Genomic DNA, 23,089 nt, shown 5'->3' on the forward strand with positions numbered 1-23,089 from the left:
TAGCCTCATTACTTCCCGGTAACCATGTATATAGCATCATTACTTCCCGGTAACCATGTATATAGCATCATTACTTCCCGGTAACCATGTATATAGCCTCATTACTTCCCGGTAACCCTGTATATAGCCTCATTACTTCCCGGTAACCCTGTATATAGCCTCATTACTTCCTGGTAACCATGTATATAGCCTCATTACTTCCTGGTAACCATGTATATAGCATCATTACTTCCTGGTAACCCTGTATATAGCCTCATTACTTCCTGGTAACCCTGTATATAGCCTCATTACTTCCTGGTAACCATGTATATAGCATCATTACTTCCTGGTAACCATGTATATAGCCTCATTACTTCCCGGTAACCCTGTATATAGCCTCATTACTTCCTGGTAACCCTGTATATAGCCTCATTACTTCCTGGTAACCCTGTATATAGCCTCATTACTTCCTGGTAACCCTGTATATAGCCTCATTACTTCCTGGTAACCCTGTATATAGCCTCATTACTTCCTGGTAACCATGTATATAGCATCATTACTTCCTGGTAACCCTGTATATAGCCTCATTACTTCCCGGTAACCCTGTATATAGCCTCATTACTTCCTGGTAACCCTGTATATAGCCTCATTACTTCCTGGTAACCATGTATATAGCATCATTACTTCCTGGTAACCCTGTATATAGCCTCATTACTTCCTGGTAACCCTGTATATAGCCTCATTACTTCCTGGTAACCATGTATATAGCATCATTACTTCCTGGTAACCATGTATATAGCCTCATTACTTCCTGGTAACCCTGTATATAGCCTCATTACTTCCCGGTAACCCTGTATATAGCCTGTTACTGTTATTTATTGTTACTATTTTTCCTTTAATGTATTTCGCACATTTCTTAATAACTTCTTTTTTACTCTGCATTGGGCTCGTAAGTATTTCACAAACCCGTTGTATTCGGCGCATCTGACAAATAACATTGGATTTAAATATCATATCGGATGTGGATTATTGCAGTCAGTTTGCAGTCTACAAATGATTAGTAATTATGTTTCCGGATCCCTGCCCTACGACGTGGTTCAGTGCTGAGATGTTTCCATCAGCCAGACGTAAACGGATTTATGAGACAAACGGAGAAGCAGAAACAAGACGTGTGACTACATGCAATCACAGTAATAATGACAACGTCATTTAAAGCTACCAATACACACACACACACACACACACACACTACAGATAACCCAATAGGAATGGGAGCCCTCCCCTGAACTCCTCCAATCCAGGAGGCAAAGTGTTAATTTATTCACAACCAACTTTTAGTCCATCCAAATTTCTTATCCATTTATAATGATTACCAGTTTGTTGCGTGAGTGTGGTAGGCTCGCTCTCTCCACTCTCTGTCACGGTGATGACTGAGATGTCATAGTCGATGCCGGGCTCCAGTCCGTACACAGTGTAGTAACCGGTGGTGGACTCCACCATGTCCTCGAATATGGGCACGCTCTCCCCGGCTGCCATTACCGTGATACGGTAGCCGGTGACCGCCGTGTAGTTTAGTGGGTTCCACTTCAGGCCGATAGTCGTGTCGGTGACGTCGACGAAGTTCAGGTCTGTTAGCTGGGGCACGTCTAGTAGTGGGTTAGATAGGGAGGGAAGGAAGGGAGGGATTGGAGAGGCCGGCCCGGCCAGCACAGAGACAGGACAGAGACAGGACAGAGAGAGACACAGGACAGACCAAAAACAAGCAAATGTTATTGAGCAGGGCATTATTAAAGCATCTATAGGCTTCGAATAAATGAGTATCAATGACAATGACATGGGTTACCAGCTCAGGGTGGTATGGATGTGGTTATGTTCATCATATCACACGCATTAAAATGGTATTCGAACCTCACCTTCATGCGTAAAATCTTCAACTGACATCAATTAATGATTAAATCCATACCCATAGCTCATCCAAAAAGACAGAATGCCATAAATTATTCAAAGTAGTCAGCTATTACCGTTTGAAAAATAATATCTAAAAACAAAATGGAGTGAAACATTGCTGGCAGTAGCTACAGTCCACTCTTAGAAAACAAAGAAGGGAGGGGGGGTTCCAAAAGGGTTCTTCGGCTGTTCCCCATAGGAGAACCCTTTTAGGTTCTAGATAGAACCCTTTCTTTCTAAGGGTGTAGGAACAGGGATACAGGACAAGCAGAGACTGTAGAATCACTAAACAGATGCATGTTATTTTGGTTGTAATGAAGTCATTTCAACCAGTTCTGCCCACTGGGCGAGTTAATACGAGCAATATCTTATGTAATGGACATATATATATATATATATATATATAAAGAGTTCTGAGTAGGAGAGATCTGATTGGAACCCTTGTCCACATCATTGAAGTCTATATAACGAGTCACTAGTCACTTTTTTTTGTTGCTTAGTTTAATTTACTCCATACCAACAGTGCATTCATAACCCTGGACTTAGTTTGTTGTTTTACAGCCTGAATATACCACAATACCCCATAATTACAAAGTGAAAACATGTCCAAAAAAGAATGTAATAAAAAAAAAAATTTTAAACGATGTAATATTTAATTTGCATAATTATTCATACCCTTGCGTCAGTAGAAGCACATTTGGCAGCAATTACAGCTGTGAGTCTTTACGGGTAAGTCTCGAAGAGCTGTGAGTCTTTCTGGGTAAGTATTGAAGACCTTTCCACACCTGGATTCTTCAAGCTCTGTCAAATTGGTTGTTGATCATTGCTAGACAACCGTTTTTCAGGTCTTGCCATAGGCTTGCAAGTAGATTTAAGTCAAAACTTTAACTCAGCCACTCAGGAATATGCCCTGTCTTCTTGGTAAGCACCTCCAGTATAGATTGTCCTGCTGAAAAAGGTGAATGTCACCCAGTGTCTGGTGGGAAGGAGACAACCAGGTTTTCACCTGTGCTTAGCTCGATTACGTTTCTTTTCTATTCTGGAACCCCCCCCCAACAAGCATACCCATACCATGAAGCAGCCGCCACGATGCTTGAAAATATGGAGAGTGGTACTCCGTAATGTGTTGTATTTACCACCAAACATAACACTTTGTATTCAGGACAAAAAGTGAATTGTTTTGCCACATTTTGTTGAAGTATTACTTTAGTGCCTTGTTGCTAACGGGATGGATGTTTTGGAATATTTATATTCTGTTATTTCACTCTGTCATTTAGGTTAGTTTTGTGGAGTAACTACAATGTTGTTGCTCCATCCACAGCTGTCTACACACCTATCACAGCCATTAAACTCTAACTGTTTTAAAATCACCATTGGCTTCATTGTGAAATCCCTGAGAGGTTTCCTTCCTCTCAGGCAACTGAGTTAGGAAGAACGTCTGTATCTTTGTAGTGACTGGGTGTATTGATAAACCATCCATAGTATAATTAATAATTCACAATGCTCAAAGGGATATTAATGTCTGCTTTTTCTTTTTTTCCATTGCGAGGAATTGGAAAACCTCCCTGGTCTATGTGGGTGAATCGGTGTTTGAAATTCACTGCTTGACTGAGGGACCTTACAGATAACTGTACGAGTGGGATACAGAGATGAGTTAGTCATTTATAGTTATTCAAAATGTATGTTAAACACTATTATTGCAACTTATTATGTGACTTGTTAAACCAATTTTTACTCCTGAACTTATTTAGATTTGGACACTTTTTGATTCAAGACATTTTAGCGTCACATTTCTTATTAATTTGTAAAAAAAAAAAAAAAAATAACATAAATAAACAATTCTACTTTGTCATTATGGGGCATTGTGGGTAGGCCAGTGACAAACAAATCTAAACGTAATCCATTTAAAATTCAGGCGCCAACACAACAAAACGTGGGAAAAGTCAAGTAGTGTGGACTTTCTGAAGGCTCTGTACATATTACCTCAACCACCTCGTACCCCTGCACCTCGTACCCCTGCACCTCGTACCCCTGCACCTCGTACCCCTGCACCTCGTACCCCTGCACATTGACTCACATTTACATTTAAGTCATTTAGCAGACGCTCTTATCCAGAGCGACTTACAAATTGGTGAATTCACCTTCTGACATCAGTGGAACAGCCACTTTACAATAGTGCATCTAAATCATTTAAGGGGGGGGGGGTGAGAAGGATTACCTCAATGTATATAGCCTCATTACTACCTCGTACCCCTGCACATTGACTCAATGTATATAGCCTCATTACTACCTCGTACCCCTGCACATTGACTCAATGTATATAGCCTCATTACTACCTCGTACCCCTGCACATTGACTCAATGTATATAGCCTCATTACTACCTCGTACCCCTGCACATTGACTCAATGTATATAGCCTCATTACTACCTCGTACCCCTGCACATTGACTCAATGTATATAGCCTCATTACTACCTCGTACCCCTGCACATTGACTCAATGTATATAGCCTCATTACTACCTCGTATCCCTGCACATTGACTCAATGTATATAGCCTCTGTATTTTATTCCGTTTCCGTTTCCTTGTTGTGTGTGCTAATTTCCTTACTTTTTAACTCTGCACTGTTGGTTATAGTCTAGTAACTAAGCATTTCACAGTGAAGTCTACACCTGTTGTATTTGGCGCATGTGACAAATAAAATTAGATTTTGTTTTGTAAGAGGTCTGACGGAACCCTGCCGGCCACTCCTGTCCACATTGTGATGTCACAGGGCAGGGGTGATGGGGTCAAAGGTCACCTGACATTAGACCACAGCCACACCTACCTTGAGTAACGGTGTCGGAGACAGGAACGCTCTCCATGTGGTCTTTAACGGTGAAGACGCTGACGTTGTACTCCACGCCAGGGCTGAGGTTCTCCAGCGTGCACGAAGTCTCACCCGCCTTCACAAACTCCTCCAGGCTGTTTCCTCGCTGCCCGTTGGTTGGCGTGCATGTCACTCTGTAGCCGGTGATGTCTGATTGGATGGCATGGAAAAAAATGTGAGAATGGACAGTGGATATAAACTGGACAGAAGATGTGAAAATAAGACATTTAAGTACTCTGTCTGGACATTTAAATCTGGACATATGGTCTAAGAAATAAACCTCCCTCTGTCAACCTCACCGCAAATCTGATGCGAGTGCATTCCATCTATTGGCACAATGGACAGTTTTTACCATCTCGTCCCGTGTTTTCTGATTCTCTGTAATCTTCGTCCTAAATCCAAAAAACCATGGCGTTTCTTTTGAACTGTGTGTGTCAGTACAAACACTGTACTCTGGCTGACCCTGCAGGTGTGGCTATGTGAGCGAGTGACTCCAGGGTTGGGTTGTTATCTAGACTTCAAAGTCAAATGGAACAAAAGTATCACTGTTCTGACCTGGGGTGCTGGCTTCGTTCCACTGGACAGTCAGCTCTCCTCTGTCAGGGTGGGACTCCAGTTTGAGGTCAGTAGGAGGAGACAGAGCTGGAGGACGACAAGAGGAATAAGATGAGATGATTGGGTAAAATTTATACTATAAATAATACTAGTACCTGGTCAGAACGGCTACTCCATCCATACTATAACCTGGTCACAACAGCTACTCCATCCATACTATAACCTGGTCACAACAGCTACTCCATCCATACTATAACCTGGTCACAACAGCTACTCCATCCATACTATAACCTGGTCACAACAGCTACTCCATCCATACTATAACCTGGTCACAACAGCTACTCCATCCATACTATAACCTGGTCACAACAGCTACTCCATCCATACTATAACCTGGTCACAACAGCTACTCCATCCATACTATAACCTGGTCACAACAGCTACTCCATCCATACTATAACCTGGTCACAACAGCTACTCCATCCATACTATAACCTGGTCACAACAGCACTCCATCCATACTATAACCTGGTCACAACAGCTACTCCATCCATACTATAACCTGGTCACAACAGCTACTCCATCCATACTATAACCTGGTCACAACAGCTACTCCATCCATACTATAACCTGGTCACAACAGCTACTCCATCCATACTATAACCTGGTCACAACAGCTACTCCATCCATACTAGAACCTGGTCACAACGGTTACTCCATCCATACTATAACCTGGTCACAACAGCTACTCCATCCATACTAGAACCTAGTCACATCAGCTACTCCATACTAGAACCTGGTGAGAACAGCTACTCCATACTAGAATCTGGTCAGAATGGCTACTCCATACTAGAACCTGGTCACAACAGCTACTCCATACTAGAACCTGGTGAGAACAGCTACTCCGTACTAGAACCTGGTCAGAATGGCTACTCCATACTAGAACCTGGTCAGAATGGCTACTCCATACTAGAACCTGGTCACAACAGATACTCCATACTAGAACCTGGTGAGAACAGCTACTCCATACTAGAACCTGGTCAGAATGGCTACTCCATACTAGAACCTGGTCAGAATGGCTACTCCATACTAGAACCTGGTCACAACAGATACTCCATACTAGAACCTGGTCAGAACGGCTACTCAATACTATGATAAAGTGGAACAAAAAAAAGATAAATAGATTTTTGGCATCCATGTTCCAGAAGCAACTCTTTCTGGGGAATATATGCAGTGACTCAATAGAATGATGTGGTAAATTCCAACCAGAGGAGGCTGGTGGGAGGAGCTATAGGAGGATGGGCTTATTGTAATGACTGGAATAAATGGGACTGTATCAAACAAAAGGTTTGACTCCGTTCCAAATAATCCATTCCAGCCATTCCTATGAGCCCGTCTTCCTATAGCTCCTCCCACCAGCCTGTACTGATTGCAACGTATATTATATTCATATAAAAAGACATATATATGCTTAGGTCACATTACTTTTCTTAATAATTGGACTCAAGGTAAACGAAGTTGAGCAACTCAGCCAAAGGAAGCAATGTAAACTTAAAATCAACAGAATGGAAGAATAGAGACAGTCTGACTAAGTAACTGGGCCGCAAATAGAGACAGTCTGACTGGGCCGCAAATAGAGACAGTCTGACTGGGCCGCAAATAGAGACAGTCTGACTAAGTAACTGGGCCGCAAATAGAGACAGTCTGACTGGGCCGCAAATAGAGACAGTCTGACTGGGCCACAAATAGAGACAGTCTGACTAAGTAACTGGGCCACAAATAGAGACAGTCTGACTAAGTAACTGGGCCACAAATAGAGACAATCTGACTAAGTAACTAGGTAACAAATAGAGACAGTCTAGGCTAACTAAGTGACTGGGCCACAAATAGAGACAGTCTAGTCTAACTAAGTGACTGGGCCACAAATAGAGACAGTCTAGTCTAACTAAGTGACTGGGCCACAAATAGAGACAGTCTAGTCTAACTAAGTAACTGGGCCACAAATAGAGACAGTCTAGTCTAACTAAGTAACTGGGCCACAAATAGAGACAGTCTGACTAAGTAACTGGGCCACAAATAGAGACAGTCTGACTAAGTAACTAGGTAACAAATAGAGACAGTCTGACTAAGTAACTAGGTAACAAATAGAGACAGTCTGACTAAGTAACTGGGCCACAAATAGAGACAGTCTAGTCTAACTAAGTGACTGGGCCACAAATAGAGACAGTCTAGTCTAACTAAGTGACTGGGCCACAAATAGAGACAGTCTAGTCTAACTAAGTGACTGGGCCACAAATAGAGACAGTCTGACTAAGTAACTGGGCCACAAATAGAGACAGTCTGACTAAGTAACTAGTCCACAAATAGAGACAGTCTGACTAAGTAACTAGGCCACAAATAGAGACAGTCTGACTAAGTAACTGGGCCACAAATAGAGACAGTCTAGTCTAACTAAGTGACTGGGCCACAAATAGAGACAGTCTGACTAAGTAACTGGGCCACAAATAGAGACAGTCTACACTAACTAAGTAACTAGGCCACAAATAGAGACAGTCTGACTAAGTAACTGGGCCACAAATAGAGACAGTCTAGTCTAACTAAGTGACTGGGCCACAAATAGAGACAGTCTGACTAAGTAACTAGGCCACAAATAGAGACTGTCTAACTAAGTAACTAGGCCACAGATAGAGACTGTCTAACTAAGTAACTAGGCCACAAATATAGACAGTCTAGTCTGACTAAGTAACTAGGTAACAAATAGAGAACAAAAAAAAGTAATACACTTTTTTAAAATTATTTAAAATAATAAAATCACTAGATATGCTAGAAGACTGTTGTCGATGACCAACGCTGCAGGTGTAAAAGGCCTAGAGTAGGGTAAACTTTCAAGGGGACAAGTCATTATCCTCCAATTGATGTTGACGGAGAATATATTCTCCATCAGATGAAATATTATCGGTCACATGCTTCGTAGACAACGGGTGTAGATGACCGGTGAAATGCGTACTGAGTCAAATATTTATTTTATTTACCTTTATTTAACTAGGCAAGTCAGTTAAGAACAAATTCTTATTTTCAATGACGGCCTAGGAACAGTGGGTTAACTGCCTCGTTCAGGGGCAGAACGACCGATTTGTACCTTGTCAGCTTGGGGATATGAACTTGCAACCTTCCGGTTACTAGTCCAACTCTAACCACTAGGCTACCCTGTCGCCCCAGTTGACTAGTAGGTGGCTCGTAGTTGATGAAAACAAATGGAATACAAATAGTGACGAGTAGTAACGACACAGTGAATAACAATAATGATATATACACACACACACAAGGTACAGGTGTTTATATATATATATAGTAGAAAATAACATGGCTATCCTCTGATCACTCACGTGTAACTATGCGGCGTGTGATTGGGTTGCCCTGCTCATATCCGTTGACGATTGGCTGGACGCTGTAGGTGTACTCAACCCCAGGGGTCAGGCCTGAGATATAAATGCTGCCCGAATTAGAGGTCACATCTCTGGGGGCCTCACCTCCCTGACTGGGCCTCACCGTCAACTACACGGGGAGAGGAGACAGAGAGAGCGAGAGACACACACACACACACACACACACACACACACACGGCAAAGGTAAAGAGAGAGAGGTTAGCCCTTTCCCAGGATCACAGGAGCCAGAGCACATTCACAACTCTAGTCTGAAATAGTTGGACCAATAACGTGTGTGTTCGTGTACCTTGTATCCCACTCGGGGTACGGGTGTCCAGGAGATGATGATGGAGGTGTCTGTGACATCAGTACTGAAGCGAGGGGCGTTCCCCATTAACGGAGCTGAATAGAACACACCGGGTCAGAGGTCAGGGGTCAGGACTAGTTAAACAAACTAGGAACTCCCAAAATCATATCCCTTAGAACACACCAGGTCAGAGGTCAGGGGTCAGGACTAGTTAAACAAACTAGGAACTCCCAAAATCATATCCCTGCTTAAAGCAAACCTACTGTATGTGCACACTTTTCCCCTGACTAGTCAAACGGACCAAGAATCTGACAAAGAATCTGGCCTCGACCGGGACATATGAAAGTTAAACGAGAAACTGCTAGAAGTTAGAATGTGCTTAAAATTGCTTTAAAAACTTTTGAGTCATTGAGACTCAGCCGATTTCAGTTTGACAAACTGAGGAACCAGTCAGTCAGATGAATTGGTTAAGAAAGGAGTTGAATAAAGACCCCCAAAACAGTACACTAGTCTGGACTCACTGGTGGAGAAGCTCCTGGAGGCACCCTCACTGAGCGTATTGTCCTGTTCAGAATGCAGGATGGCTGTGTACTCCGTGTCTGGGCGGAGGTTGAGCAGGGTGTACTGAGACAGGCGGGCGGGCAGGCGCAGCTGTTTGGGGTTGGACCCCTCCAGGGCCAGGAACAGACGGTATCCGGTGATGCGGGCCCGAGGGGGCATCCACATGATCAGAGCACTGTCCTCAGTCACGTTGGTGAAGTGGACATCAGCAGGGGAATCAGGCTCTGACGACAAAAAAAAGTAGTGTTCGAGACAAGGTTGCAGTCAGATTGTACAGAATCACTGATCGACAAAGATTAGCGATTCTATGTCTGGTCTCAATTGAGACTGTAGCAGTAATATTTACAGTACTAAGTTTGACTGGACAGCGATTTTTTTTTTTGTAATAGAAAAACAATTGTTGATGGGATAAGTTTGCCTATACTCACTGGTAGCCTGCTCTGCGACCAATGGCTGGCTCTCCTCTCCTCCCTTGATGGTGTAGATGCTGAAGAGATACGGAGTCCCCGGGGTCAGGTGGGTGACCTCTGCATAGGCGTTGTGTGTGACGGGGAGCTGGAGCTCTCTCTGAGGGGTCCCGTCAGGACCGACGGGGGCCACAGTCACTCTGTACCCAGACACGTCAGTAGGCGGCCCCGTCCACGTGATGGTGATCTTCACGTCAGACACCTCAAAGAACTGCAGGTCTGTAGGAGGCGGGACTTCCTCTGTGGACAGGAAACAGGAAGTGGTCAGATATTGACAGGAAGTAATGTGCTTATTAACAGTATTATCACCATATAACCCTGATGAAACCGGGGTTGTGTCCTCAATGCTCATTGGAGGAGAGAGGATCCAAAATCCCTTTTTCCAAGGGAGTCTGGGTCGCTCTGTCTTTCCAAGGGAGTCTGGGTCGCTCTGTCTTTCCAAGGGAGTCTGGGTCGCTCTGTCTTTCCAAGGGAGTCTGGGTCGCTCTGTCATTCCAAGGGAGTCTGGGTCGCTCTGTCATTCCAAGGGAGTCTGGGTCGCTCTCTCTTTCCAAGGGAGTCTGGGTCGCTCTGTCTTTCCAAGGGAGTCTGGGTCGCTCTGTCTTTCCAAGGGAGTCTGGGTCGCTCTGTCTTTCCAAGGGAGTCTGGGTCGCTCTGTCTTTCCAAGGGAGTCTGGGTCGCTCTGTCATTCCAAGGGAGTCTGGGTCGCTCTGTCTTTCCAAGGGAGTCTGGGTCGCTCTGTCATTCCCTAAATCAGCACGTATCAGGTTGAACTACAGACTTACTGATGGACTGCCTTTACAGCAGTCGATCCAAAGAAGGGTCTCGCAAATGATTCACACTCGTACATCACCCTACAGAGCTATACAACCTAAGCAGCTTTACACTTTCCAGCTGCGAAACTGTTGTTTTGGCTTCGTATTTGGCCAGGAGTCCCAGGAGTATTAGAATAGCTTGCGCAACTCTTTCCATTGGACCATTAAAGTGGAGCATTTGGGCTGTGAACAGGAAATGCATCATCCGAAATTTCCATTGTGGAATCGAATCCTGAATGATATGTTCTAGAGGGATTTCAAAAAAGAAAGTGGGTCAGTTTTAACAGAGCTGATATCTTCCGAACGAACTAGTAAATACACTGTTTTAGTGTGACTGCTTGTGAAGTTTGGGGCTAAGATCTAACACAAACTACAGTCTGTGTTGTTGTATTAGGTCTCTCTTTCTGTAGTGTTGTGGGGTCTCTCTTTCTGTAGTGTTGTGGGGTCTCTCTTTCTGTAGTGTTGAGGGGTCTCTCTTGTCGTGATGTGTGTTTTGTGACCTATATTTTTAATCCCCATCCCCCGTAGGAGGCCTTTTGCGTTCTGGTAGGGGCCATCGCTGTAAATAAGAATTTGTTCTTTTAACTAAACGTGCCTAGTTAAATAAAAAAGGTTCAATAAAATAAAAGTATAGGTAGGTAATGAGACTGTCAGGACCTAGCCTCAAGTCAATTCACACACACTACATGTTTTTATGTTACCTTTATTTAACAAGGCAAGTCAGTTAAGAACAAATACTTATTTTCAATGACGCCCTTGGGAACAGTGGGTTAGCTGCCTGTTCAGGGGCAGAACGACAGATTTGTACCTTGTCAGCTTAGGGGATTTGAACTTTCAACCTTTCGGTTACTAATCCAACACTCTAACCACTAGGCTACCCTTACCTGGTAAGGGTTCTCCGGCTGTGTTGACCTGTACGAAGACAGGCTCACTCTCCAGACTGTCCTCGACTGCGTAGATACTAATGTTGTAGAGCAGGCCTGGTCGAAGGTCACTCAAAGTCACAGAGGTCGCGGTGTCCGGCAGGGTGAGCTCTGTTGCAGCTCCGTTGTTGCTCCCCTCCACAGACGGGATGTAGATCACACGGTAACCTGAAGGAGAGGAGATACTATCATTACACACGGTAACCTGAAGGAGAGGAGACACTATCATTACACACGGTAACCTGAAGGAGAGGAGACACTATCATTACACACGGTAACCTGAAGGAGAGGAGACACTATCATTACACACGGTAACCTGAAGGAGAGGAGACACTATCATTACACACGGTAACCTGAAGGAGAGGAGACACTATCATTACACACGGTAACCTGAAGGAGAGGAGATACTATCATTACACACGGTAACCTGAAGGAGAGGAGATACTATCATTACACACGGTAACCTGAAGGAGAGGAGACACTATCATTACACACGGTAACCTGAAGGAGAGGAGACACTATCATTACACACGGTAACCTGAAGGAGAGGAGACACTATCATTACACACGGTAACCTGAAGGAGAGGAGATACTATCATTACACACGGTAACCTGAAGGAGAGGAGACACTATCATTACACACGGTAACCTGAAGGAGAGGAGATACTATCATTACACACAGTAACCTGAAGGAGAGGAGACACTATCATTACACACGGTAACCTGAAGGAGAGGAGACACTATCATTACACACAGTATCTCCTCTCCTACAGGTGAACAGGCATTACCTATGGTAATAAGGCAGTACCTATGGTAATCAGGCATTACCTATGGTAATTAGACATTACCTATGGTAATTAGGCATTACCTATGGTAATTAGGCATTACCTATGGTAATTAGGCATTACCTATGGTAATCAGACATTACCTATGGTAATTAGGCATTACCTATGGTAATCAGACATTACCTATGGTAATTAGGCATTACCTATGGTACTGGTGCACTATCATTACCTATGGTAATGGTACACAGACATTACCTTTCTTTGTGCCTCTCAATTCAATACAGGTATTTTAATTTTGTTTATTTAAACATCAATCTGGTAAGAGATTGCCACCAGTATTTTTGGATGGGGGTCTAACTTGTTGAGCTTTTGTAATATCGTTCAGTTGAATAATTTGTAAGTTTCTATACACATGAGATGAGGAAAGTCCCCAATCACTCAGTAGTCTCCCCGTAAGGATCTCTCTCTCCCCGTAAGGATCTCTCTCTCCCCGTAAGGATCTCTCTCCCCCGTACGGATCTCTCTCTCCCCGTAAGGATCTCTCTCAATACAGGATCTCTCTCTCCCGTAAGGATCTTTCTCCCCGTTCTCTTCTCTCCCCGTAAGGACATCTCTCTCTCCCCCGTAAGGATCTCTCTCTCCCCGTATCTTTTCCCCCCGATAAGGATCTCTCTCTCCCCCGTAAGGATCTCTCTTCTCCCCCGTAATATCTGTTCTCTCCCGTAAGGATCTTCTCTCTCCCCGTAAGGATCTCCCTCTCTCCCCCATAAGGATCTCTCTCTCCCCCCCGTAAGGATCTCTCTCTCCCCCCCCGTAAGGATCTCTCTCTCCCCCCGTAAGGATCTCTCTCTCCCCCCGTAAGGATCTCTCTCTCCCCGTAAGGATCTCTCTCTCCCCCGTAAGGATCTCTCTCTCCCCGTAAGGATATCTCCCTATAAGGATCTGCGTTTACACACGCAGCCCAAATTAGATTTTTTATTTGTCTTTTTTCAAACCAGTTAGAGCAGATATTTTACCAATAATTGGGCAAAGATCAGAATTGGTCTGCCTGTGTAAACGCAGCCTCTATGTATGTACTGACCTGTGATAGGAGCCAGGGGTTTCTCCCAGCTGACTATGATAGAGGTCTCTCCAACCTCGTCCACCTCGTGGTCAGAGGGAGCGTCAGGAGCTGGAAGAGGAGCAGAGGAGAGATATAAATACATACTGTATAGTGTCTGTCTGTGTGTCTGTGCGTGCGTCTGTCCGTCTGTGCGTGTCAGTCTCTGTACCCACCAGTGGTCTGAGAGGTGGTGAGGATGAGGTTGGGCTCTCCAGTAGGTGTAACCTCGTACACATTCACAGTGTACTTCCTTCCAGGAAGCAGCTCATTGATGTTCACAGAGGTAGCGGTGCGGGGGAGGTCTGGAGACAGACAAGCATGTTAGGACCAATGATGTTGATAAACTCTGGATTGATGATATAATAAAAAATATATTTTTTTTTATCATGTTTAACTCACAAAATATAATTTTAAAAAGTTTGCATTACGGTGTCTGTAATATAATAAACATGGACATTCAGAAATGCATTTTTATAGCTGTCAAAATATTTTTGACAATAGTGGGTCGAAGGGGGGAGCGCCAAGATGGAGGTGCAGTGTCTTCAACACAGCGCCCATATATATATATATATATATATATATATATATATCTCCTTGGTTAGAACAATATACTTGAGTCGTGCAGTTTCACAGTCTAGTCATTGTGTCTATCGAACGTTACTACAGATAACGCAGCATAAACCCGTGCAAACTTGACAAGTAGAAGTAGTAAGAGGAGGTCAAAGGTCACGGTCAGTATTAAGGAATAGTAATACTTCAGGTATTATCGTATAGTGTACACACTAAACAAATTATTACACATCGTCTTAAAACGTTTATTGCCACCGGACACAGACGTCAATTCAACGTCTATTCCAGATGGGTTAAAACCTAAATGAACTGAAATGACGTTGACACAACGTTGATTCAACCAGTGTGTGCCCAGTGGGTTGTTCCGTACCGAGAATCATGGGCTGTCCTCTCTCTTGTCCCTCCTCACTGAGCTCGTACTCGATCCTGAAGCCAGACACGGTGTCAGAGGCAGACATCCAGGAGATGACGAAGCTGCTGGAGGTGATCTCTGTAACAGACTCACTGATGTCCACCACCGGAGGAGGCTGGGTGGTCTCTCCCTCGGAGGTCGCCACTGAAAAGAAAGATCAGACAGTCAGATATAAACGGGATGGGAGGAATGGCCTGTGGACAGAGAACGGACTTTAAAAACAAAATTTTAAAAAAATGCAATTTTCAAGATGTTCACAGATCTCAAGATGGCTGTTGCTCAACGCCATCCCTCAAGTAGAAATCATCTTTAAAAAACATCAATCACTTGTTAGTTTGAATCTGAATTCCTGGGCCAAAATATCAATAACACAAGGAGACAGAATACAAGGCTTGTCGCCATACTGTGATCCTACTCACAGGAACCGTATGTGGTGGTGAAGTCGAAGCGCGTGACCTCGCGGTGTCCGAAGCGAAGCACACTGATCAGCTGACCCTCGTAGGTGATGCCTGGCTTCAGGCCAGCGATGGTGTAGGAGTTGAGATGGCCTGGGATATTCACCTCCCGCCAAGGGTTACGGGTGTTTTTCTACCCCAAACAAGAAAAGAACAAGAAAGGAGACAGAGATAATATTTTACATTATATTATTGATATCAACAACAACAAGGTAGCTTCATGTTGACTTCTTTAAGGTCAGTTTAGGCAGTAAAGTACTTAAGTAGTTTTTTTTGTGGGGGGGGAATCTGTACTTTACTATTGATAGTTTTTGATAATTTTCTTTAGGAATGAAGTTAAAGTTTTGTGCTTTTTAAAAATCAATACATTTTCCCCTGAAACCCAAAAATGACTCGTTACATTTTGAATGCTTTTGCAGGACTTCAAGACAACATCCCTGGTCGTCCCTATTGCCTCTGACCTGGAGGACTCACTAAACACATGCATTGTTTGTAAATTATGTCTGAGTGTTGGAGTGTGCTACTGGCTATCTGTAAAAAATAAATAAATAAAAACTACATTATTTATACTTTTACTTTTGATACTTCAGTAAATTTAAAACCAATTACTTTTAGACTTTTAGTCAAGTAGTATTTTACAAGGTGACTTTCACTTGAGTCATTTTAATTTTAACCTAAAAAGGGATCTTTACTGTTACTCAAGTTTGACAAATTGTGTACGCCCCTCCCCTCCCCCACCACTGAGCATAGGGGCCAGTTTCCTGAATATTTGGCCAGAAGAACAGAATTTGGCTGCTTGTGGAAACACAGCCATATGTAGCCTAGTTCTTGACTGACCCTCAAATGGAGATTCTCTTTTCGTTTCAGTATCTGATTTTAGCCCCAGGACCTTCAGGTTTAATCTATGTCTATAAAACCAAACCCTAGACTTCAATGCTACATCTGGTGCCCACAGTATTATTTGGAATTCAAACTGCTTTAGGAGTTCAACATTACCCATATCATCTGGTGAATGTTAACCTCCGGAATCCCCCGGCCCCTACTCCGGAATCCCCCGGCCCCTACTCCGGAATCCCCCCGGCCCCACTCCGGAATCCCCCCGGCCCCACTCCGGAATCCCCGGCCCCTACTCCGGAATCCCCCGGCCCCTACTCCGGAATCCCCGGGCCCTACTCCGGAATCGAATCCCCGGGCCCTACTCCGGAATCGAATCCCCGGGCCCTACTCCGGAATCGAATCCCCGGCCCCTACTCCGGAATCCCCCGGCCCCACTCCGGAATCCCCGGCCCCTACTCCGGAATCCCCGGCCCCACTCCGGAATCCCCCCGGCCCCACTCCGGAATCCCCCGGCCCCACTCCGGAATCCCCGGCCCCACTCCGGAATCCCCGGCCCCACTCCGGAATCCCCCGGCCCCACTCCGGAATCCCCCCGGCCCCACTCCGGAATCCCCCGGCCCCACTCCGGAATCCCCCGGCCCCACTCCGGAATCCCCCGGCCCCACTCCGGAATCCCCCGGCCCCACTCCGGAATCCCCCGGCCCCACTCCGGAATCCCCCCCCGCCCCACTCCGGAATCCCCCGGCCCCACTCCGGAATCCCCCGGCCCCACTCCGGAATCCCCCGGCCCCACTCCGGAATCCCCGGCCCCACTCCGGAATCCCCGGCCCTACTCCGGAATCCCCGGCCCTACTCTGGAATGACCTCCTCTTACCCTACTCCGGAATCCCCGGGCCCCTACTCTGGAATGACCTCCTCTTACCCTACTCTGGAATCCCCGGGCCCCTACTCTGGAATGACCTCCTCTTACCCTACTCTGGAATCCCCGGGCCCCTACTCTGGAATCCCCGGGCCCCTACTCTGGAATCCCCGGGCCCCTACTCTGGAATCCCCGGGCCCCTACTCTGGAATCCCCGGGCCCCTACTCTGGAATCCCCGGGCCCCTACTCTGGAATCCCCGGGCCCCTACTCTGGAATCCCCGGGCCCCTACTCACCACTCTCCACTTGAGTATGTACTGTGTGATATGTGCAGAGGACGGGGCGTTCCACTGGATGGGGTGGGAGTTGGGCTGGTTACCAGACTCTGAGATGATCACCTGGACTGGACGGTTACCACCTGGGAGAGAGGAATATAGCATGCCACAGTTGAAACACGCCATACAGACGAAGGTAAATTACACTACTACAGCATTGAAACACTTTCACCAACTCATCATCTGATAGGGGATCAGACAGACTGTATTATAGGCTATCATCTGATAACAATTGACAGTAGCGATTTGTTAAAGTATTTGAACTGCATAATGTGAAATCTAGATCACTTTAATTCCATTGCTTTGTGGTTAAACAATCTGGAAAAAACACAACTAATTTGAAATCTAAACAACAACAAAAAAGATTACAATTTCAGAAAGCTCGCTGTTAAAACCAGCTCTGAAATGGTAGGTTGTGTAGTACATAAGAAGCCCAGGTACTGCTGCAACAAATGGGGGAGAAGTAGCATATCCCTGTGAGATTCTTGTTAGCTAGGATTTCAGCATGCAGAGCAGAGCAAGAGAACTACCCTCAGCTCCTTCACTAGACCTGTTGATGTAAACATAGCCACGCTGCAACAGAAATATAAACTACACCTTTAAGAGCGATAGCATGTTTCCCTAAATTACTACTTGCAATGTATGCATACAGGACCGTAAGTCACCTTGGATAAAAAGAGTCTGCTAAAATGGCATATGTTTATATATATATTATTATAGATTAGGCTTGGGCGGTATACTATATAGTATTTGGAGATAGCCACAGGATGTTTTTTTTAATACTGTCAAAACTATTTATTTTAAGTTTTTCAATACTTGTAGCTACCATGGACTTCTTCCTGTTGTCATCTGATGAAATTTTTTCTGATGAATGTTTTGCACTAATGTATTTTCTGTTTACAATGAAAAAAAGGTCTTTTTTTTCACGGCCCTAATATTTCAAATGTTTATCACAGAAAGAATGTAGCCAGCTACATTTACTAATGTTTTGTTTAAAGTTCATCTTGCATTCTAAATCTGTGTTTACAAAATGCTGCAAGATCATTTATATGCGTTTTATATTTTTTCCCTGCGTGAATAACACAGAATACTGTGTTAACACGACTACTAAGTTAACTACCAAGTTTATCTAAGTAAGTGGCTGAATTAGTAAGTTGACACGGCATCATATAGTGTTGGCCTTCTGCTATGTTTGAGATATCTATACAGCTGCTATCTTAATTTCTTTCCATTATTTCCCCTCTGTTCTCAGGCCGTCTGCTCCTCCCCCATCATCTTCTCCAAGCAGAGGAAGCAGGCCCGTTGCCTTAGTAACTCCTGACTCCACACATTCACAGCCTATACACATGCTGATCCATAGCCAGTAATTTCTTCCTTCAGACAAGCAAGCAGCAAAATGTTGTTCATTGGCACAATGGCTCTCATTCACATACGCTTGTAAATGTCCAAACGCACCAAAAATTACATTCGGGAGCTCCTACCTATAAAATATATACGTTTATGAGCTGGTTTGCCGGTCTTTGCAATTAATTTCCTTTTGTTTGCGCTTGTTAGCATATTTAGCTAGCAGTCTCAATGGATATTCGATATTACCTGTGCACATTTTATTAGCGTTCTGGTAATAGACGACCAATGGGCCAAGGGATTTTTTTTTTGGCCTCAACAGCACTCTATACAGTAGCACCATAGTGTAGCCGGAGGACAGCTAGCTTCCGTCCTCCTCTGGGTACATTGACGTCAATACAAAACCTAGGAGGCTCATGGTTCTCACCCCCTTCCATAGACTTACACAGTAATTATGACAACTTCCAGAGGACTTCCTCCAACCTATTAGAGCTCTTGCAGCATGAACTAACATGTTGTCCACCCAATCAAAGGATCAGAGAATTAATCTAGTACTGAAAGCATAAGCTACAGCTAGCTAGCACTGCAGTGTGTGAAGTTTGGTGAGTAGTAGACTCAGAGAGAGAAATAAAATAGTTGAACAGTTTTGAAAAAATCATTTTCTTCCGAAATGAAAGAGAAGCAAAGTTTAAAAAATTTGTTCACTTTCACTTACTTAGCAAATACAGCCAGATCATTTAGCATACTCAAACAGAGGGATGCTATGTTAGCTAGCTAGCTAACACAACACTTGAACTCTTCCAAGTCAAGCTTTTGGTTTTACAAATGTATTGCCACTGGAGGCGCACCAGCTAAACTGCTTAATAACATAACTGCATGATTGTAGCGGGTTTACTAACGTGTTAGTTCTAGTAGCTATGTTGACTATGACATTACTATGACGTTACTTTAGCTAATATGGTGTCGATGTGGCTTGGAATTTTTTTCTTTTCTTCTCCTGGTCACATACAGCTGATGTATTGTGCATGAAAGTCCACAAGTGAAGGGAAAAAGTGAGGAGGAGAGCGCAAAGATGCGAGAAAGAATACAACCTTGGCTGCTATGAAAGTGAACTGTGTTTGTATGTGGCTGCTATGAAAGTGAACTGTGTTAACGCGTGATCAGGGGTGTATTCATTCCACCGATTCTGTTTAAAAACGTTTCTTAAAAATGGAAGCAAACGACGAACAAAAACGGGGATATACAAACCTAAATTTGTCCAATAGAAACTCTTGTTTGCAACTGTTGGACTAATGATTACACCCTAGATCAGCTAGATGCAGGCAAGAGTGTGCAAGGCGGTATTGAATGTGTCACTGTCTGTCCATGTGTCACTCGGTGGAGGAGCTATGAAATGATTGCAACAGAGATAAACATCGATACAGTACCATTTATCCCATTCCACCCATTACAATGAGCCCGTCCTCCTATAGCTCCTCCCACCAGCCTCCACTGGTATCACCTCAAAATCTCTCTCGACCTATGTGCACCTACGTTGCAAACTTTCATTCATAGGCTAGGGTTGTAGCAACCTCATGATGGCTATAGGGGAAATTAGTGTATCATGTTGTAGCCTAAACCTATCGATGTTACACTGAACTGGGTGAATGGAATAATGAATGACTGTCATCCAATATGCTTTAAATGAGATAAGAGTAAAATATAATAACCCTCCCTCATCGGAACTGAAGCCGGTAATAGCGTAAATCCCGGGATGAGAGAAGGACGATATGAACATCTAGATAACCATGTTATAAAATGGATAATACAATCCCTTCAGGATATAGAAACAAGAGTTCCATGGCATTCTATGACTACAGACATTATCCTGACAAGTTGAAACTGTAGTTTTTTGTTGTTGTAGAGAATCCAGCTTAAAGCTCTTGAAGTTTTACATAGAACATCTTGTATCAAATCAAAAGACCCTCAGCAAGTGGATTGGTTAACCACGCTAGGATAGGATAGCCGACATGACCTTGGGCACAATCTGGTCTCAATTTCTCCTAATTACGGTTCCTAAAGGCCCAACTGACTGGGAAGGTTTTCTACAGTGTTTAACTCCCACTTAGTCTGCACTAGATCTCAACAGCCAACCGCCACCAGGCTCTCTAGCCCTCATTCCCAGACCTGGGTTTAAAGAATATTCAAAAATCGGTTTCATATACTTTATCTGTGTTCGATTGGCACTACGGAACCAATAGAATAGTCGCTAAAACTGCAAAACCACGCCCATCAGGCACTCCAAGCAGACAAGAGTAAACACTAAAAGAATTTGATAGGTTTAGGAATAGTATTTGAACCCAGGGCTGCACCCAGTCATCTCACAGCTGTATGTCATTAAGGGAAGTTATTACACTGGGCTGGGGTGCGCTTCACTTTAAACAAAAACGCTTTTCTTTTTTCCAACCTAGTCTAGAGCGGATACACTTTCTGTGTGTCGCTTCAAATGATAACAGCCATGGGGATCGTGGTAGAGGGTGCTGGGAGCAATGTTGAGAGTGAGATAAAGAAAGTATTCGAAGATTTCTTTTAGTGCAAATAGGATCTTAACATGTCACACAGGATTATAAGTAATACCAGCTCATATGACTGGTAAAAAAAAAACACTAAACAGCTGTCAACGTTGAGATCATAGCCTTTTTTTCCTCTTTCGCCTAAAATGACTCATACTCAAATCTAACGGCCTGTAGCTCAGGACCTGAAGCAAGGATATGTATATTATTGATACCATTTGAAAAGAAACACTTTGAAGGTTGTGGGAATGTGAAATTAATGTAGCAGAATATAACACATTAGATCTGGTAAAATAAAATAAAAATTGGGCTCCATCATCTTTGAAATGCATGGCCATTATATGACTTAGGAGTCTAGGTGCAATTTAGCAGTGTATGTGCACTGTTTTAGACTGATCCAATGAACCATTGCATTGCTGTTCCAAATGTTGTCTCAAGTCTGCCCAAATGTGCCTAAAATGGTTTATGGATACATTTAAGTGCATAACTGTGCACTCAAAAACAATAGCCTGCTATTCTTTCACTGTAATAGCTACTGTAAATTGGACAGTGCAGTTAGCTTAAATTATTGTTCATCTTTCTGCGCATATCAGACATGTTCTATGTCCTGGAAAGTTTGCTGTTACTTACAACTGTCATGCTAATCACGTTAGCTCAACTGTCCCGGTTAAAAAGGGACACCAATCCTGTAGAGGTTATTAACAGGAGCTAGGACTGGGTTCATACACATTCTGACAGATGGAATTTCATGACTTTTCACCAAATCTCCTATGACCAACTATTGGCGGCGTCTCTAATGTGCGGTTTTTTTAAAGAGTAAGCGTGATGCGGTATCGATACCCGGAAGGCTCTTATTCATGGATAATTTCCTGTCGTTACTCGTTGAGCAGTGCACTTAAGTAGAGTGATTTCCCTTTGCGCCCCCTACTGCTGGTCAGGTATATTGGATTTGAAGGATCGGTATGATGCGAAATTAAGACGGTTGATTGTTTTAAGGTTAGGGAGAAGAGCAGTGAATAGTGACACTTTTTTAGGATGTCAATATAAATGAATGTATTTATGGTTGTTTTGTAATTCTGTCTTTGTTTTTTAAATCATTACACTTGTTCTTGGTTTTACCAGGGTAGCCTAGTGGTTAGAGCGTTGGACTAGTAACCGAAAGGTTGCAAGTTCGAATCCCCGAGCTGACAAGGTACAAATCTGTTGTTCTGCCCCTGAACAGGCAGTTAACCCAGTGTTCCGAGGCCGTCATTGAAAATAAGAATTTGTTCTTAACTGACTTGCCTGGTTAAATAAAGGTATAAAAAAAAATACATTTTTTTTAATAGTTAAATAAAATATTTTTAAAAAATCAAGGATCCTTTTGGAAAACAAGTGTTTACAATTAATTAATTTTTTATTTTACCTTTATTTTACCTTTATTTAACCAGGCAAGTCAGTTAAAAACACATTCTTATTTTCAATGACGGCCTAGGAACAGTGGGTTAACTGCCTGTTCAGGGGCAGAACGACAGGTACTTTCAAGTGGCATCTCTCTGGGTCCACATTGTGCATTTTGTTGTAGATGTCTGTTGCCCAAAATAAATTAAATTCAACCCACAAAGTGAAATACCTTTTAGGCAACTGTATAAAACATGTGGTCAACCCTCAGCCTGGAGAGCTGCTGAGTGTGCAGTTATTTTGATCAAGGCCTGCTCAAACACATCAGGGCCAGTTTATCAAGGTCTGGTTGAGCAGCTCATTTGTGAATGTGGTTTGTTAGAGGGGGACTGGAATAAAAGTCTGCACAGCCAGTACGTCTCCAGGAGGGTGGTCGCCCACCCAGTACCTCTCCAGGAGGGTGGTCGCTCACCCAGTACCTCTCCAGGAGGGTGGTCAACCATCCTTGAGGTTGCAACGCTACAACCAAATACGTTTTATGCTATTTGAAATAATTTGCTCACTCATATATAACAAAAATCAAAAGATCAAACAGCTATGGTAGGCTACAAA

The 23,089-nt window shown here is 43.7% G+C and overlaps 1 protein-coding gene across 2 annotated transcripts in view; it reads right to left on the bottom strand.

Annotated features, from left to right (window-relative positions):
- Positions 1-23,089, bottom strand: part of fn1a (fibronectin 1a) — a 72,437-nt gene that overhangs the window by 35,248 nt on the left and 14,100 nt on the right. For both annotated transcript variants that reach the window (XM_064976966.1, XM_064976965.1), the window contains exons 13-25: positions 17,163-17,284; positions 15,135-15,303; positions 14,674-14,859; positions 13,907-14,035; positions 13,713-13,802; positions 11,808-12,014; positions 10,070-10,348; positions 9,602-9,865; positions 9,081-9,175; positions 8,735-8,903; positions 5,349-5,435; positions 4,752-4,943; positions 1,353-1,625 (exon numbers count right to left, since the gene is read on the bottom strand). In XM_064976966.1, coding sequence (XP_064833038.1) covers positions 1,353-1,625; positions 4,752-4,943; positions 5,349-5,435; positions 8,735-8,903; positions 9,081-9,175; positions 9,602-9,865; positions 10,070-10,348; positions 11,808-12,014; positions 13,713-13,802; positions 13,907-14,035; positions 14,674-14,859; positions 15,135-15,303; positions 17,163-17,284 — 2,262 coding nt within the window. The remainder of the gene's footprint in view (positions 1-1,352; positions 1,626-4,751; positions 4,944-5,348; positions 5,436-8,734; positions 8,904-9,080; positions 9,176-9,601; positions 9,866-10,069; positions 10,349-11,807; positions 12,015-13,712; positions 13,803-13,906; positions 14,036-14,673; positions 14,860-15,134; positions 15,304-17,162; positions 17,285-23,089) is intronic.

This window comes from Oncorhynchus masou, chromosome 10, assembly GCF_036934945.1.
Source record: "Oncorhynchus masou masou isolate Uvic2021 chromosome 10, UVic_Omas_1.1, whole genome shotgun sequence".
NCBI classification, from domain to species: domain Eukaryota; kingdom Metazoa; phylum Chordata; class Actinopteri; order Salmoniformes; family Salmonidae; genus Oncorhynchus; species Oncorhynchus masou.